Source organism: Rhinoraja longicauda, chromosome 12, assembly GCF_053455715.1.
Source record: "Rhinoraja longicauda isolate Sanriku21f chromosome 12, sRhiLon1.1, whole genome shotgun sequence".
NCBI lineage: Eukaryota > Metazoa > Chordata > Chondrichthyes > Rajiformes > Arhynchobatidae > Rhinoraja > Rhinoraja longicauda.
Window position 1 is genome coordinate 4,514,161 of NC_135964.1, and position 18,720 is coordinate 4,532,880.

At 40.5% G+C, this 18,720-nt stretch overlaps 1 protein-coding gene across 2 annotated transcripts in view; it reads right to left on the reverse strand.

Annotated features, from left to right (window-relative positions):
- Positions 1-226: 226 nt before the first annotated feature.
- LOC144598663 (transcription regulator protein BACH1-like) overlaps positions 227-18,720 on the reverse strand; it is a 65,850-nt gene continuing 47,356 nt past the window's right edge. For both annotated transcript variants that reach the window (XM_078408892.1, XM_078408893.1), the window contains exons 3-5: positions 14,774-16,240; positions 7,734-7,940; positions 227-6,051 (exon numbers count right to left, since the gene is read on the reverse strand). In XM_078408892.1, coding sequence (XP_078265018.1) covers positions 5,617-6,051; positions 7,734-7,940; positions 14,774-16,240 — 2,109 coding nt within the window. In that variant the 3' untranslated portion in view covers positions 227-5,616. The remainder of the gene's footprint in view (positions 6,052-7,733; positions 7,941-14,773; positions 16,241-18,720) is intronic.

An 18,720-nucleotide genomic window follows, 5' to 3' on the forward strand; every position in this document is an offset into this window, starting at 1 on the left:
TCAATCAGACTTACGAATCCTCAGAGAAATGAAGAGTTGAAACTTGAAAGTAGAAGAATATTTAATATACCAATTTCATGTACAGAAAATAAAACAAGGTAAAAAAATTCAAATAAGAGATAAAAATAAAAGTGAATGAAAAGAAAATTGCTTTAAAAACACTTCAATAATTAAAATCTATACAATTGAGACTCAGCACATAAAAAATAAAATTTTCAGTGCCCAGATGTTTATTTGATAAGACTTGTTAGATGATTAAAAAGTAACTTGGACTTGGACGTGCAAGTCCTAAGGGTTTGTGGTACGCTTTGACAGTAAGTATCCAGGAGATCAGTAGCACAAATTCATGCCAATCATCTGTCCGGATACCAGATCACTCAATGAGGTATTGATGCAGAAATTAATGCACAAAGGAGCATTGAGAGCAAGAAATATGTGGCTACCTCTTCCCTATTTCTATTTCCAACTGCACTATGTAGACACATTTGTTTTCCGATTTGTTCTTTATTTACAGTGTATCACAAAAACTAGGCCAGGCTTAGACCTTGCACTGTCATATGATTCTTGGTGCAATATTTGCTGCTTTATAAGTGAATCACACTTTCTGAACAAGTTAACGCAGAATATGCATCTGTCTGCCCACTTGCACCTTTTCCACTGAATTGCTGCTCGTCAAACATTTCATCCGTTCTGAAGATTGGTCTTCAACTTGAAATGTTAATTCTGAAATGTCACTTAACTAGTTGTCTTCCTCCTCAGAGGCCTGACTTATTTTAGATTTCTAGCATTTAATGTAATTTACTTATTCATAGAGTTTGCAAGGTAACCTGAGTAGAGGTACAGCATTTTAGGAATACTATTTCCCTTGCCCCATCTCCACTGGCCTATTAGGGGAGGTTGATTATTTGCAATGTGCCTGCCCACTGGCTGTTAGCTACACTTTTATTGGTTGACGTCTAGATGAGACTCACTTGCAACTATTCTGTTACAATCCAATATTCCACCATTTGTCACAGTTGAGCTGCACATGTACATAAAGAACTCTGGATGAAATATCAGTGCATGTTGTTTGTTGCAGATTCAAAATGAAGAATTGCTTATCTTTTGGACAGGATAAGGTACGAGTCCATCCAGTGACAAAAAAAAAGGTTTTGCAGCATTCTAAAGAAACTAGAACAGGTATCAATAATTGTGACACATTAAACAATATGCCTTGGATTTCTGATTCTTGGAAATTTATTCCCTTCTCTTCCCATCTCAATCAAATCAAATCTTATTTAATGCATTTGAGTCATAGATCAAAACGTCGGCAACGAAACAGTACTCCCCTCTATGTTCATCAACATTTGGTACCGAAGCATTTGTAACTCAAATAAGGTGAGTGGGGATGATTCAAGAGGAGCCCAAGGGGCAACTTTGTCAAAAGGTGATGGGTGTATGGAACGAGCTGCCAGAGGAGGTAGTTGAGGCAGGTACTATAACAACATTTAAAAGACATTTGGACAGGTACCTGGATAGATAAGGTTCAGGGGGATAAGGGCCAAACGGAGGCAGGTTGGACAAGCTCAGATAGGGTATCTTTGTCAGCATGGGCAAGTCGGGCCAAAGGGCCTGTTTCCGTGCTGTATGGCTATGCCTTGAAATAGTCTGTGGCGTTCAGATTCACAAATACTGGAAGCATGATGAACAACTAACTGTTCCACATATTTTAATATTTACACTTTTTTGCAAAATCTGTTAAAAATTCAAAGTATATTCAGTCAAGCTAGAACATACAAAACAATTGCTGATATTTCCTTAAAATTTGTACAAAAAAAGAATGGCAGTGAATACCCAGTAGACAACAATGTAACTGTACAATGCCAAAAAACATTCACAAGAGTAACAGTGAAATATTCGAGGTTAATTCAAGAAGTCAATCAAAAACAGAGAATCTGAATATGAATAATTGGACCACACAGATATTACAAAACAATCACTGCGCTAATGTTCCATTAGTGCTTCAAAGGAGTATTAATCACATTACCATGTTTACAAATTTTAAAAAGTAGTTTCCAGTATACAGTTCCAAATGAATCCAAGTAATTCTTTATAAAATTGTATGTTAGAAATGCATAAACTACCTTATTAATAGAAACGGTGAATTCTCAAAATTGTGGAGAAATTCAGCACTGATTTAAATATCTTACAGAAAACATAGATTCCGAAAAAAACATTTGCTCGTGAAATGTTTGAGCCGATAAATCAAACAAACTGCATATTTAGTGAGGTTGAAAGTTGAACACTCTATTTCAATCATGCAGCCCATATCCCTGCAGTGAATTAGATTTTCCTGGACTATTCCAATGTGCTTGTTCCTTACGAACATACAAGTTGAGATATTGCATTTGAAGGCTCAGCCGACCAAACATTAGCATGTCTATTGCTTTGAGGCAGCTTTTGCTATAATCCATTATATAAGCATGAGATGTGTAGTATAAAACTACACCACTGCAGTGAACATAAACACTATTTTTAAAAATATGTACAATATACATTTGGCGTCACATAATTCTGTTAATTTTTTCTGTTCAATGTGCATAACACATGGGTATTACCAGATCAATAAACCTTCAAATTTTATAACATCAGTCCATTTTTATAGAACAGGTTACTGAAAGGATTAGAATTGTATAGAAAATCCATCGGAAAAGACCAACTGTTCAGAACATTCTTGAAGGGAAAGTTAATTGTTTTACCTGAGCTGATATATATATATAAATATATATATAAGAATTCTTTGTTTTCATTATCATACGATTAGAATTAATCTTGCCCCCTCCCCCCTTGTTTTTGCAAAGGGGGGCAGAAGTTCAAAATGAATTAGAAGACATTAGCCTTGGGAGGAAGCTGGAATCGTAGCAATTTAATATGTACATTTATTTTGCCTTTAATACAAGCACTGAATTTTTAAAAGTATCATCTTTGATTCATGATTGGTCTCAGACACCCTCTACTGGACTACTGTCAAATAGAAACCATTTTTAAATGGATCAAATTGTTTCTATTTCCATATCTCGAAGTGATGAAAATATCAAATTTTCACACTTTTTTTTAAAAATGACTCCAGAGGATAATCTCAAAATTGTATTAGATGCCTTCGTGTTTGCCCATAATTAGTGAATCAAGTCCCAGAAACAAACCTTGCATTAGATTTAGATTTTTGTTTTAGATTTAGAGATACAGCGCGGAAACAGGCCCTTCGGCCCACCGAGTCCGCGCCGCCCAGCGATCCCCGCACATTAACACTATCCTACACCCACTAGGGACAATTTTTTTAAACATTTGCCCAGCCAATTAACCTACAAACCTGTACGTCTTTGGAGTGTGGGAGGAAACCGAATATCTCGAAGAAAACCCACGCAGGTCACGGGGAGAACGTACAAACTCCGTACAGACAGCACCCGTAATCGGGATGGAACCTGAGTCTCCGGCGCTGCATTCGCTGTAAGGCAGCAACTCTACCGCTGGGCCACCGTGCCGCCCTTTAGATGCTTAAATTTGTAAAAATAAGCAGTTTCCTCCAGGACAAAATTAATTTTGCTCTGTAGTTTTAAAGTGAATATGTTGGGAAATTCCTGCCAATAATGATGAGCTCAGTGGTCCTCTGAAATAAAATAATACTGCTCCCCAGTTTACAGCTCTTTTGTCCAATGGTAGTGATTTGCGATCATTGATGTTTAATAAGTATGCAACTTGAATCTTGATTGTCCGAATTAAAAGTACTGACAGACACTCGGGTAGACTAATAGACTTTTGATGTATTCCTTCAATATTGAGGTAGTCAAGAATGTTGGCTGAAATAAATGGCTTCTATTTCTGTTCAACACAATCAAAACACAGGGAAACTTCCTGAAGGCCTGCTGTGCACAGAAAGCAGTTAGCTTTACACTTAACTTTAACATATAGTAAAACAATGATATACATTTTATCAATTATTTTTAGATCCTAGGTTTAGGAGCAGCAAAATTAAACCAACTATAACAACATTTAATGATTCACTTTCAAGTAATATTAATGAAGGCATTCTATTTTAATGAACTTAAGCCACTTATTAATTTTTGTTCTACCGTACTACTGCTCTTAGTGGTTAATGTATTTTATAAATAGGTTCTATATGACGAAGGACTTCCACGTTTATCAAACCCATAAAATCTCCCCAAATGTGGACGTGTAATAATGCTGTGACATTTTAACTTTTTGGAAGTATTTGTAGTAAGGGAAATAGTACACACAAAAAGACATCCAAGCATTCCTTTCCACCACAAAAAAAAAAGCTGGAGTGGAAATAAATGCTGGCATGAAAAGGAAGACCATCTTACATTAAACATTCATGGACTACAATGATAAATCTACATTTAAATACTCAACTACTCTTGAAAACGGGTTCAGATGGAGTCAAGAGAAAGCATCAGGAAGAAGCTAACCCCTTCCATAATCTCAACGTTTCCAGCTCATGAAGACAAGAAGCTGACTGAAAATATGTCCAAATATGTCCAGAATATGTCCCCTTCTGCTCCAAACATTGAAAATCATGCCGGCAGAGACGGTGATTTTTGTTAGAGTCCCAAAAACAAAGTATTCCACGGTTTACTTAATGTATTGAAGCAAAAGATTGAGGAAGGATTTAAGTTAGTTGCAATGTATAAAGTTCCCAATTTGCTGATTTTTAAAACAAATCCAGTGTTTGATAATTGGATATTAAATATCAATTGTATTAATGCTACTTTGTCCACAAAAGAATGCTGACAATAGATGGCACAGGATCCTGCTTTGCTTAAGATAAACTAACTTAGTGGGTCAATGGTCCAGAGATGGGACAGCTTAAGAAAAGCACCATCTCTGATCGTGGAAAGCAGCCATTCTACCTCTGGTGTTGGCTCTTTAAAATAAATATTCATCTAAGTTAATGAATATCAAATGAAAATAGTGATTTGGCAAAATAAACCCTTTAATTGTGCTTGGGGAAAGTCTGCTAATATATGCTCAAGAAGCTTAGGACACAAATTAGTGTTTGGTTATAAAATCTCATCAATGTAAAATTCCACTGTTCATGGATTTCTACAATATCCCAGGGAGGAAATGGCACTTCAACAAAAAAAGTGAAAATACATATTTTAAAGATTTAAGAGTGAAGTGGTATCACATCATGTAAACATGCAGATAACAGATGTAAGCACCCCATTGCCCGATGAAGGGTGCTTCAAATTTAGTGACATGTTTAAGTTACCGAGATGGTAAGTGAAATTGATAAGATTGCTCTGATATGTATCTTTCTCCTTGTTCACAGTTTGTGAAGCAGAGTTTAAAAAGTCATATCCACCATTTTTTACATTACACCGATTAAACTGCCACCAAGTAGTTTTAAACCTCGCACAAATTTCACATGTAATAACATGTATAAATTCAAATGGAACACTATAAAACACATCTCAGTTTTCAGACAATGTAGATTGCATGCATAAAAAGATTAAAAATGATTTGCATTGCTCTCCTGTGTCAACTATGCTTAGTGATTCCTGCAAATGAATTTCAAACTCGACAAAGAGTCCGAGTGAAGAATGAAATACAGCAGGATTACTCATCTGTGGTGCACTTGTCTATCATTTCCTGACAGAAATCAATCATTACAGTCTGGCAGCCCTGTTCAGCCTTGGCTGGATCTGCTGTAGCCCCTTTTCGTGGGCTGCTGGGGATATCCATTGTTTTTTCTGGAAGCTGTTGACTGGAGTCTTGCACACCAGTGCCTTTCTGACTCTTTGACCCTCTGGAGTATCCTGGATGCCCAAACATCAGATTTGTGCGGGCGATGGAGCCAATGTTGCGTTGAGTGTTCAGTACTGAAAGAGGGCATTCTGGGGAGGAGTACTTGGCTAGTGTGTGAATTTGTTCAGGGGTCAATGCTGCTTCTTTGCATATCTGCTTACAAAGTCCCGATAAATTACCCCAGGTCTCACCCATAGATACTTTTAATTGGCCCTTCTCTTGCAGCAGCTTGTCCTTTTCGCAAAGCTATATCAGAGGGAAGAATAAAGTATTATAATCATGTTCCAATAACAATATGTACACACTTGTGTGGAGATCGAATTTCAGTTACTTTTTTACTTTTGGTTAAGGATTAAAGCATAGAATGGACTATGGACCGCATAAATCATGTTTAAGGCATTTCATGGGGGAACCAGTTGTGTAGGAAAATAACTGCAGATGCTGGTTCTAATCGAAGGCATCACAAAATGCCGGAGTAACTCAGAAGGTCAGGCAGCATCTCAGGAGGAATGGGTGAACAGGAAGATACTCTTATTGTGATCTGTAATGCACCAATTGAAAGGATAGCGGGATAAATTCAGAGACATTTAAAAGGGAATTAAATAAAAACCTGATTTGTCATCTTGCTATTACTTGAGTACCAGCATATAAAATAATATGGGGCCGAGGTTCTATGATTTGATTTTATTCTTTCTCAGATTGAGATATCATTGACACAACTGGCATCTATTGTTTATCCTTAATGGACCTACAAAAAAATAATGGCCATTTGCGTTCTTGACCCACTGTGATACTCTTGACCCCGCTGTGATACTCTTGACCCCACTGTGATACTCTTGACCCCACTGTGATACTCTTGACCCACTGTGATACAGATAGATTTTGGCCCTTACTGATGAAAGGCCAGTAACATATTTCCAGTAACATATTTCTACAGATGCACCACAGAAAGCATTTTATCAGGATGCACCACAACTTGGTTTGGGAACAGCTCCATCCAAGACCTTAAGAGATTGCAGTGAAAAGTGAACACAGCCCAGACCATCACACACACCAACCTCCCTTCTATTGACTCCATTTACACCTCACGCTGCCTCGGCAAGGCCAGCAGCATAATCAAGGGCGAGTCGCACCCTGGGTCACTCCCTCTTCTCCCCTCTCCCATCAAGCAAAAGGTAAAGAAGTGTGAAATCGCAAACCATCGGGTTCAGGGACAGTTTCTTCCCAGCTGTTATCAGGCAACTGAATCATCCTACCACAACCAGAGAGCAGCACTGAACGACTATCCACCTCTGATGTCCCTCGGACTATCCTTGACTGGACTTTGCTGGCTTTACCTTGCACTAAACGTTATTCCCTAATCAAGTATCTATACACCGTAAGTGGATCGATTGTAATCATGTATTGTCTTTCTGCTGACAGGTTAGCACACAACAAAAAGCTTTTCATGCGACAATAAACTAAACTGGTAAACTGATAACTGAAGTCATGATGTTACACAGGTTAGTCGTGGTACCTTGCAGCTGGGAGAGAGCGAACATTTGGGAGGCGTGAAAAACCAGCCTTGAACTGCTACAGTGCACCTTAGTAAAGGCAGTGAGCACTTACTTGATTGATTTGATACCTCTCCAGCATGCCACTGTGCCCTGGATAATCTCAATCCTCAAATATTGTTAGCAGTGCACAATGCTAGCAAGCAAAAAGTATTCCACCTCACTCTTTACTTGTCTTTTATGAACAACAGAAATCCTGAGGGAGTCAGGATCACCACAGTGGCGACTAGCAATTATGTAGCTGAGCCAGTTGAGCTTTTGACTAATGCCAATAAAAAAAAATGTTGAAAGCAGGTGATTTTAACAGCAAGATGTATATATAAAAACACATGCAGAAAATAAAAATCTACAAAACACTATTTCCTCTAAACCTACCAATGTATCGATTTCACATTCCAAGTTCTGAATGCAATCAAGTTTTCGCTTTCGACAGCGTTGAGCTGCAATTCTGTTTTTGCTGCGACGTCGTATATCATGGATGTAATCCAATTGTTCCGGATTCAGTTTATGCAGCTTCAGCATTGTTTGAAAATCATTTCTGGATAACAGTGTAATTCTTTCAACAGGAAATGGTAGTTTAACCTGGAAGGAACCCAAAAACATAAATTAGCGTACAAAAGTAGGAGAGCATTGCATGGTAATTGGATGCACCCAGAAGTTATACGAAGAATACATTTTCCTTTATTTGAAATGTAGAACTAAGGAACTGCAAGTGCTGGTTTATAATTTTTTTTAAAAGACGAAGTGCTGGAGTAATTCAGTGGGCATTCAGATCCCTGGAGAACATGGATAGGTAGAGGAGGAGAAAATCTTCATAGTAGGCATCCCTGGAGAGGTAAACGTCTCCTATAGGACTTCTATTATTTGTTCAATTAGACATACTTGAGACCAATAGTTCAGAATTTTCAGTAGCAATAAATAGACAATAGACAATAGGTGCAGGAGGAGGCCATTCGGCCCTTCGAGCCAGCACCGCCATTCAATGTGATCATGGCTGATCATTCTCAATCAGTACCCCGTTCCTGCCTTCTCCCCGTACCCCCTGACTCCGCTATCCTTAAGAGCTCTATCTAGCTCTCTCTTGAATGCATTCAGAGAATTGGCCTCCACTGCCTTCTGAGGCAGAGAATTCCACAGATTCACAACTCTCTGTTGTGAAACAAACCTACTAATATATAAAGGAAAGAAACTTGTACAAATCTGTAAATAAAATGCTAGATTTATCTATTGATTTATCAGAATGTGGACATCACTGGCAGGGTCAGAATTTATCACCCCATACTTTTGAGGCCTCTATGCCTTTGAGGAGGTTGTAATGAGCCATTGCAGCCCTTCAGCACTGCAGTGAAGGGGCTTTGCACATTGCAGTTGCCTAGGTAGTTCCAGGATTTAGACCCGATGACGATAAAGTCGTAACAATATATTTCCAAGTCAGGAAGACGTAGGGCCTTGAAGGGAATCTGCAGCACTGATTATAATTATGTTATAATTCTATGTTAACAGGACAGGCAGGTAAAGAGAGAGGCAAGACCAGCGGTTTAAACTGTGCATATTTCAACGCGAGAAGATGAAGAGGTAAAATGGATGAACTCAGGGTGTAAATTACTTCAGGCCGTTGGGATATTATAGCTACACCAGAAACATGGCTGAGAGAAGCACAGAACCGGCAGTTCAATATTCCAGGATACAGATGCTTCAGGTGAAGGGGGTGGATTGCTTTTTTGGAATAGGACATAACCACAGTGCACAGAGGGGTCATTCTTGGGGAATCGCCCAGAGGGGAAACATGGAAAGAACTTAGAAAAAAGGGAATATTCACTTTGATGACTGAGCTGGAGGAGCAGTTGTGCGGGGAGATTGCAGATAGCCATAAAAATAGGGTGGAATTGGTGGGAGATTTTAACTTCCCTTATATGGGCTGGGTTTCCCATGGTGTAAAGGGCTTGGATGGAGTGAATTTGTTAAGTGCCCACGAAAGTCTCCTTAATCAATATGTAGAGGGCCCTATGAGAGACGGTGCAACACGGGATCTCCTCTTAGGGAACGAGGTAAGGCAACTGACTGATGTTTTAGGTGGGGGAGCACTTTGGGACCAATGACCATGATTCTATCAGTTTTTAAGTAGTTATGGAGGATAGGACAGGCCCACAAGTTAAGCTTCTAAATTTGGACACGGCCTATTTTGGAGACATTAGGTAGGAAGTTGCAGAAGTCAAGTGGGAGTGTGTTTACAGGTAAGGGGGTGACAAGTGGGAGGGCATGGGAAGTGGGAGACTTCCAAAAGCCAGTTAGCCAGAGGACAGGGCAGTTTATTCCTATTGGGTGAGGGGCAAGGCTGGCAAGTTTAGAGAACCTTGGTTGATGGGAGATGTTGAGGCTCTAGTCAGGAAAAAGGAGGCATACGTCAGATTCAGAGAGTCAGAATCAAGCGGTTCCTTTCTCGAGTAAAACACTTCATGCACAATCAGGAGGACAATGTAAGGGAGCAGGCTGGTTAAGGAAAATCCCGACATTCTACAGGCATATTAAGAGTGGTTTGAGAAAGAATAGGTCCCTTTGAAGACCAGCATGACCTTCTATGTGTTTAATCACATGAGATGGGGAGATATTAAAGAAATACTCATCTGTTTTTTTTACAGAGATTATGGAATCTAAGGAATTGAGGCATACGAGTTGTGATGTCTTAGATCAAAGACAAATCACCAGAGAGGAGATTTGTGCATTATGGTGGATAAATCCACAAGACCTGACCAAGTACATACTTGGACCCTATGAGAACTAGGGGGGGAAACTGCAGAATCCGTTGCAGAGATATTTGCACCGTCTTTAGCCATAGGTGAAGACTGGTGGCTAATGTCATAAGGGCATCAAGGATAAGCCAGTGAGCCTGACATTAGTGGTGAGAAAGTTGTTGGAGGGGATTCTGAGGGACAGAATCTACCAGCATCTGGATAGGCATGGACTGATTAAGGACAATCAGCATGGTTTTGTGCGTGGGCAATCACGCCTCACAAATCTGATGGAATTTTTTTGATGAGGTCACCATGAGACCTGATGAGGGCAGTGCAGTGGATGTTGTCTATATATAGACTTTAGCAAGGCCTTTAACAAGATCCATGTGGTAGGCCATTTTGGAAGGTTAGATCACATGGAATCCAAAGTGAGCTAGACAATTGGATTCCAGATAGGCTTAGAAGGTGGTGTCAAAGTATAGCCATGGAGTGTTGTTTTTGTAATTGAAGGTATGAGACCAGGGTCGCTACTGTTTGTGATATACATTAATGATTTGAATGACAATGTATAAAGTCAGAGTTGTAGGGCACAGAAACGGGCTCTTCAGATCACTTTGTCCATGTCAAACAAGTTAGCATATTGGACTATTCCCATTTGCCTGCATTTGGCCTAAGGCACCTCTAAACAGACCGAATAAATTTGCAAAATACACCAAAATAGATGGTACAGTGAGGAAGGTTATCCAAGATTACAACAAGATCCAGATCAGTTGGGAAGATGGGCCGAGGAAAGGGAATTGAACTTTTCTCTAACAAGTGCGAGGTGTTGCACTTTGGATGTCAAACCAGGGCAGGTGTTCCACAGTAAATGGTAGAGTACTGGAGAGTGGCGTGCAGAGCTGAGAGGTCTGGAAATACAGGTGTATGGATCCCTAAAAGTGGTGAGCTGGGTGGGCAGTGTGGTGAAGAACGTGCTTGGCATTCTTGCCTTCATTGGGAAGGGTATTGTCTGCAGAAATGGACACATCATGATGCAGCCGCACAAGTTGTTGGTGAGACCACACTTGGGAGTACTCTGTGCAGTTCTGGATGCACAACTGTCAGAAGGATGTCAGTAAGTAGGAAAGGGTGCAACTGAGATTCACCAGGATGCCACCAGGGATTGGAGGCTTGAGGTGTAGGGAGGGTCTGGGAGATTTTATTTTGGTGCAAAGAAGGCCGAGGGGTGAACTTATTGAGGTGCACAAGATCACAAGGGGCACGGAAAAGGCATTTTGTTTAAAGGGTAAAGGATTGTAAAACTATGTGGCATAGACATCAAGTGAGAGGGGAAAGATATAAGAGGGACCCCAGGGGCAACTGCTTCACTCAAATGGTAGTCCATCTCCGGAATGAGCTGCCAGAGGAAACTAGAGAAGTGAATAAAATTATGAATTTCACAAGATATATGGACAGATATGTACAGTGCCCTCCATAATGATTGGGACAAAGACCCATCATTCATTTATTTGCCTCTGCACTCCACAATTTGAGATTTGTAATAGAAAAAAATCACATGGGGTTAAAGTGCACATTGACAGATTTTAATAAAGGGTATTTTTATACATTTTGGTTTCACCATGTAGAAATTATAGCTGTGTTTATACATAGTCCCCCCATTTCAGGGTGTTTGTAATTGCTCAGGTGTGTTTAATCGCCTCCTTAATGTGGATATAAGAGAGCTCTTAGCACCTAGTCTTTCCTCAGTCTTTACATCACCTTTGGAAACTTTTATTGCTTTTTATCAACATGAGGACCAAATTTGTGCCAATGAAAGTCAGAGACCATTATGAGACTGAGAAACAAGAATAAAACTGTTAGAGACATCACCCAAATCTTAGGCTTACCAAAATCAACTGATTGGAACATCATTAAAAAGAGAGCACTGGTGAGCTTACTAATCACAAAGGGAATGGCAGGCCAAGGAAGACCTCCACAGCTGATGACAAAAGAATTCTCTCTATAATAAAGAAAAATCCCCAAACACCTGTCCGACAGATCAGAAACACTCTTTAGGAGTTAGGTGTGGATTTGTCAATGACCACTGTCCGCAGAAGACTATAGAAATCTATAGAACATTGGAAAATGATCACCAATGCGTTCATGATTTCTAGAGCCACCTCCTTAAGTACCCTGGGATGCAGACCATCAGGCCCTGGGGATTTATCAGCTTTCAGTCCCATCAGTCTACCCAACACCATTTCCTGCCTAATGTGAATTTCCTTCAGTTCCTCCGTCACCTTAGGATCTCTGGCCACTAGAACATCTGGGATATTGTTTGTATCTTCCTTAGTGAAGACAGATCCAAAGTACCGGTTCAACTCGTCTGCCATTTTCCTTGTTCCCCATAATAAATTCCCCTGCTTCTGTCTTCAAGGGACCCACATTTGCCTTAACTATTTTTTTCCTCTTCACATACCTAAAGAAGCTTTTACTATCCTCCTTTAAATTATTGGCTAGCGTACCTCATCTTTTCTCCCCGTATTGCCTTTTTAGTTATCTTCTGTTGCTCTTTAAAAGAGTCCCAATCCTCTGGCTTCCCGCTCTTCTTTGCTATGTTATACTTCTTCTCAAAATACTAAACATGACTATTTTCATTTGCATGACATTGCTGTGTTCCAAGCATTATGGTGTCCTGAAATGGGGGAACTATGTGTAAACACAGCTGTAATTTCTACATGGTGAAACCAAAATGTATACAAATGGTCGTTATTAAAATCTGACAATGTGCACTTTGACCACATGTGATTTTTTCTATTACAAATCTGAAATTGTGGAGTACAGAGGCAAATAAATAAATGATGGGTCTTTGTCCCAAACATTATGGAGGGCATTGTAGATAGGAAGGGTTTAAGAGGTTTATGAGCCAAATGCAGGCAAATGTAACAGGCCGTAGACATAAAAAGCTGGGTAGGAAAATAACTGCAGATGCTGGTACAAATCGAAGGTATCACAAAATGCTGGAGTAACTCAGCAGATCAGGCAGCATCTCTGGAGAGAAGGAATGGGTGACGTTTCGGGTTGAGACCCTTCTTCAGACCTGAAACGTCACCCATTCCTTCTCTCCAGAGATGCTGCCTGACCTGCTGAGTTACTCCAGCATTTTGTGATACCTTCGACAAAAAAGCTGGAGTAACTCAGCAGGACAGGCAGCATCTCTGGAGAGAAGGAATGGGTGACGTTTCGGGTCGAGACCCTTCTTCAGACCAGTTAGGGATAAGGGAAACGAGAGATTTGGACGATGAGGTGGAGAGATAAAGAACAATGAATGAAAGATATGCCAGTGCTACCTGAAGTGAGAGAAATCAATATTCATACCACTGGGCTGTAAGCTGTCCAAGCAAAAATGTAATAGGCCAGTGTGCCAACTTGCTCAGCTTGTACAAGGTGGGCTAAGTGGCCTATTTTCAATCTAATAACAATGAAACACATTTTCTAAATTAATTTCCCACATAACTACTACTGTATTATCCAGGTGAAATCTGTGGTCTTGGACATTTGCCTAACCCTTCAGTTAATCCAAACAGTTTCTCCTTACTTAAACAATTAAACTTCTCCACAGTTTTGAACATCTGATTAAATTTCCTCAATAAGATATCTAATATTTCTATGTCACTGACACTCAGCATCCCTGTTAATATTCTGTTGAACCCTCTTTATGTCATCCGCAACGGTTTAATATAATTCCAAGTGTGAAGTATCTGGTACTGACCAATATACTCCTGCCGTGGGAAAGAGCAGAGAAAAGAACATTAAAAAGACAGGGGAGAATTAAGATGAAGATTAAAATAGAGAGAGACAGGTGGCAAAGGATGATTAAATCATTGAATCACCCAAAGTAGTTTTACAAAATTCAGGCTAACTTTCAATAAAAGTCAGTTGAAAAATAAAAGTGAAGTACAGAAATTGTCTCGGTGTACTTGATTGCACTTTCTTTGTGATCATACATCCTTACAAGGGGAGGCTCTCCGATGATCACCCTGGGCTAAATGTTAAGCCAAGTTTCAGAGATAGAAATATATGTGCGGCTCAGCCGCGGGGCCTTCCATCGCCCGGCGCGGCTCGGCCGCTGGACTTAACATCGCCGGTGCGGCTCGGCCGCAGGACTTAGCAGCGCCTGGTGCGGCTCGGCCGCGGGACCTAACATCGCCCGGCGCGGCTCGGCCGCTGGACTTAACATCGCCCGGCGCGGCTCGGCCGCGGGACGTTTCAGTGCCCGGTGCGGCTCGGCCGCGGGGACTTCCATCCCCTTGCGGGGGCTGTGCGGGTCGGTTGCCTCGTTAGGGGTCGAGCTGTCTGTCCGTGGGCGTGGGGGAAGAGAGTAGAAGTTGTGTTGCCTTCCATCACAGTGAGGGGGTGTTTTGAGTCACTGTGATGGATGTTTGTGTTGGGGTCGTGTGTCATGTGTTCTTTTCTTTTTTGTTGTGTTCTGTAACTGCTGGAAATGTAATTTCGTTCGGTATCTCGTTACCGAATGACAATAAAGTTCTGTATTATATTGTACTAAATGTCATGTACTTAAAGTACTGAAGATGATTCACATATTTTCTTAATACTACACAATGACAACTCTAACTTTAGAGCTTTTTCTGTTATTTTTGCAGGATTCATTTGAAGTTTGTAAAACGATGCTAGAATTCCTACCTCACATTCTTGTTCCCTGGCAGAACATGCCCCGCTGTCATCCTCCGAATCGGAGCCAAAATCATCTCCTGAGTTAGTAGTACAGGAGTCATCACATTTGCCATGTTGCTGTCCTTGGTCATTTTCAAGCTCCTCTAAACCAGAGCTGCTGGAACACACTGAATTTCCAGTATTGTATTTAAATGGGCACTTGGAAGAGCTGTTGGTAGAACCGGTCAGGCGAGATACTGAAGAGGTATAGTGCAGTAGTAAAGCATCTTGTAAATTTTTTTCTTGAAGAGTTTGGCAAGAATCCATAGGAAACTGAGGGCTTTGAGAAATTCTCTCCACATTGAGATGTCTTGGACAATTGTTCTGCTCAATAAAAGATTCGGCCATGCAGCCAGACCTTGCATCATTAGGTTCACTCCAGAATCGTTTTGGTAAATGTTCTGCCACCTCTCTTTCCACAACGCTTTGACCACAGGTGACAGAATTGACATTTTGTGTTTTCGAACAGTTGGAGCTAAAGATAACTGACTGTCTTTCAGAGTCTCCTCCTGCTTTTTCTGAAGCACTCAGCTGATCACACCTTTGACCCATTTCATTCTTTGTTCCTTCAACATTTGCAGACACAGCATTGGTCTTTTGCAAGCCATCGTACTGCAACATCATGGGGGCAAACAGTTCTGCCCCAGGGCAAGGCAAGTTGTAATGCTCTTCAGTAAAGTCTGGTGGGACACCTGAGATATTTTGTGTTGGCCCATTTGATTCTTCAGCTGAAAGGTTTTGTGCCACTGAGTAACTTGCATCCATTTGCTTCTCGAGTTCAATATTTTCATCGTCTGCCGCAGGTAGGCCCCCATGATCCTTTCCAATCTGTCTCAAAGGGTCATCCCCTGACTCGATTGTGAATGCACGGTTTTGAAGAGGTTCAATTTGCTGTTTTGAAATTGTTTGATCCAATGGAGAATTTGGTATTGACAATCTATTACTCCACAATGCCAGTCTCTCCTTCCCACAGGCCAATTGAAATTTTCGGTACTTGGGACAAAGGGATGATGAACTGGCCCATCCACTTTCTTTCAAACAGGCATACTTGGGGTCAGCCGCCTCATTCTGAACGGCTGGGCAGCTTTTCCCCACTTCAATGCATTTACGGACCTTTGGACAAGGACTCTTGAGATTTTCAAATTCAAGAAATTCTTCCACATCGTCATCAGCCTCTGAATTTTCATTATCACCAACAGGAATTTTTAGATTTGTTTTCAGGCAGTTGGGCATACAACAGGCATTTCTTGGAAATTCTGTAAAATCTTTACACTTTCCAAAGAGCTTGGCATGCAGAAAGCTGAAGCATGTTTTCTCTATGTTATGGATTCCAAGAATTTCTACACTTCTACAGACATCCAATATATTATCTTTATTCAAGAGAAGTTTGGCAGTGTATGCAAACTGGAGCAGCGGTGCAAAGCCTTTTGCTGTGACCTGACAAAACAAAAAGAACAGCCAATTATATTTTGACAAAACTACACAAAACCCAATTTAAAGTGAAGTAGGTAGCGAAGATGGTTATCAAAAATTAATGCAGGATCTTGATCAGTTGGGCAGGTGGGCTGAGGAATGGTTCACGGAGTTTAATACAGAGAAGTGCGAGATGTTGCATTTTGGGAAGTCTAACAAGGGCAGGACCTACACCGTGAATGGAGAGTATTGCATAGCAAATGGATCCAGGAGTGCAGGTACATTGTTCCTTGAATGTGATGTCACATGTAGATAGGCTGGTCAAGGAGGCTTTTAGCACGTTGGCCTTCATCAGTCAGAGTATTGAGCAGAGAAGTTGGGAGGTTGCTACAGTTGTACGAAACATTGGTGAGGCCACATTTGGAGCATCACGTTCAGTTTTGATCATGCTGTGAGAGGAAAGATGTTGTTAAGCTGGAAAAGGTGCAGAGAAGATAGACAAGGACATTGGATCATGCTGTTAGAAGAAAGATGTTGTTAAGCTGGAAAAGGTACAGAGAAGATAGACAAGGATATTGCCAAGTCTCCAGGGCCTGTGCTATAGGGAGAGATTGAGTAGGCTAGGATTTTATTCCTTGGAGCAGACCAGGATCTTGTAGAAGTGTATAAGATCATGAGAGGAATATGTATGAGCCTTTCACCCAGAGTGGGGGGATCAAGAACCAGAGGACACAGGTTTGAGGTGAAGGGAAAAAGATTTAATAGGAATCTGAAGGACAGCTTTTAAAACAAAAATCAAAGTATGTAGGTATATGGAACGAAGTGCCAGAGGAGGTAGTTGAAGCAGGTACCGTCAGAAGGTTTAAAACACATTTGGATAGGATAGGTTTAGAAAGATATGGAATGTTGGTCGGCGTGTTCAAGTTGGGCTGAAGGGCTTGTTTCCACGCTGTATGACTCTATGATTCTACAAGTGATTTATATTTCCACTGGCATAAACAGCATGAGATATACCTCTCCCATAATTCTTTATTATAATGAAATTACCCATACATGACAAGAACTAAATTTCAATGTATACAAAATAAAATTAACTAAAAATGACTAAAAGAGAATAAAAACAGTATTAATAAAAAAATAATAAATCACTTTATAACTGCTGAGGTCTTGAAAAGATTTAAGAAATCTTCAAACATATTGAAACCAAAATGGCACATCTTTTGTTTCAAACAACAAAATAGGATCTTTCTAATGGCAAAGCAAGTCAACGTACAATCTAGGTATAACCAGGTGGGTGACCCTCGTATTCATAATAACAAAACTTCTCTCAGAGATAAGCTCTCAATGTCTATAATATCTTGAAAAAAGCACCTGCAATGATAATGTGATTGGTATCCGAGTAACCAAAGCGCTTTTTAATCCAAAGTCACATATTAGAATTTGAGTGCATCTTGAAGTGATTTTTTTTTTAGATTTAGAGATACAGCGCGGAAACAGGCCCTTCGGCCCACCTAGTCCGCGCCGCCCAGCGATCCCCGCACGTTTAACACTATCCTACACACACTAGGGACAATTTTTAAAAAAACATTTACCCAGTCAATTAACCTACATACCTGTACGTCTTTGGAGAGTGGGAGGAAACCGAAGATCTCGGAGAAAACCCACGCAGGTCACAGGGAGAACGTACAAACTCCGTACAGACGACGCCCGTAGTCAGGATCGAACCTGAGTCTCCGGCGCTGCATTCGCTGTAAGGCAGCATACCATGAAGCACACCAACCAGACTTTAAGCTTGACTTCTGTCTGAAGAAGGGATCGACCCGAAAAGTCACCCATTCCTTCTCTCCTGAGATGCTGCCTGACCTGCTGAGTTACTCCAGCATTTTGTGAAATAAATACCTTCGATTTGCACCGGCATCTGCAGTTATTTTCTTAGACTTTAAGCTTAAGTATCTTCGCCAATAAATAATTTTAATGCAGTTAAACATAAAAGATGAACATTTATATGAATAGAACGAGTTAGAGAACCTGTTCCTGTGTTACATCTGACTGGTTTCTCCTATAAAACCTTCCAGCTGAAATGTGGCTGAGATAGGGACACAATTGGCTGCTCAACATTCTGGGATTTTGATGTTTCAGACATGTTTGGAACAAAGACCCATCATTTATTTATTTGCCTCTGTACTCCACAATTTGAAATTTGTAATAGAAAAAAAATTACATGTGGTTAAAGTGCACATTGTCAGATTTTAATAAAGGCCATTTTTATACATTTTGGTTTCACCATGTAGAAATTACAGCTGTGTTTATACATAGAAACATAGAAAATAGGTGCAGGAGGATGCCATTCGGCCCTTCGAGCCAGCACCGCCATTCATCATGATCGTGGCTGATCATCCACAATCAGTAACCTGTGCCCAAATTCTCCCCATATCCCTTGATTCCACTAGCCCCCAGAGCTCTATCTAACTCTCTCTTAAATTCATCCAGTGATTTGGCCACTT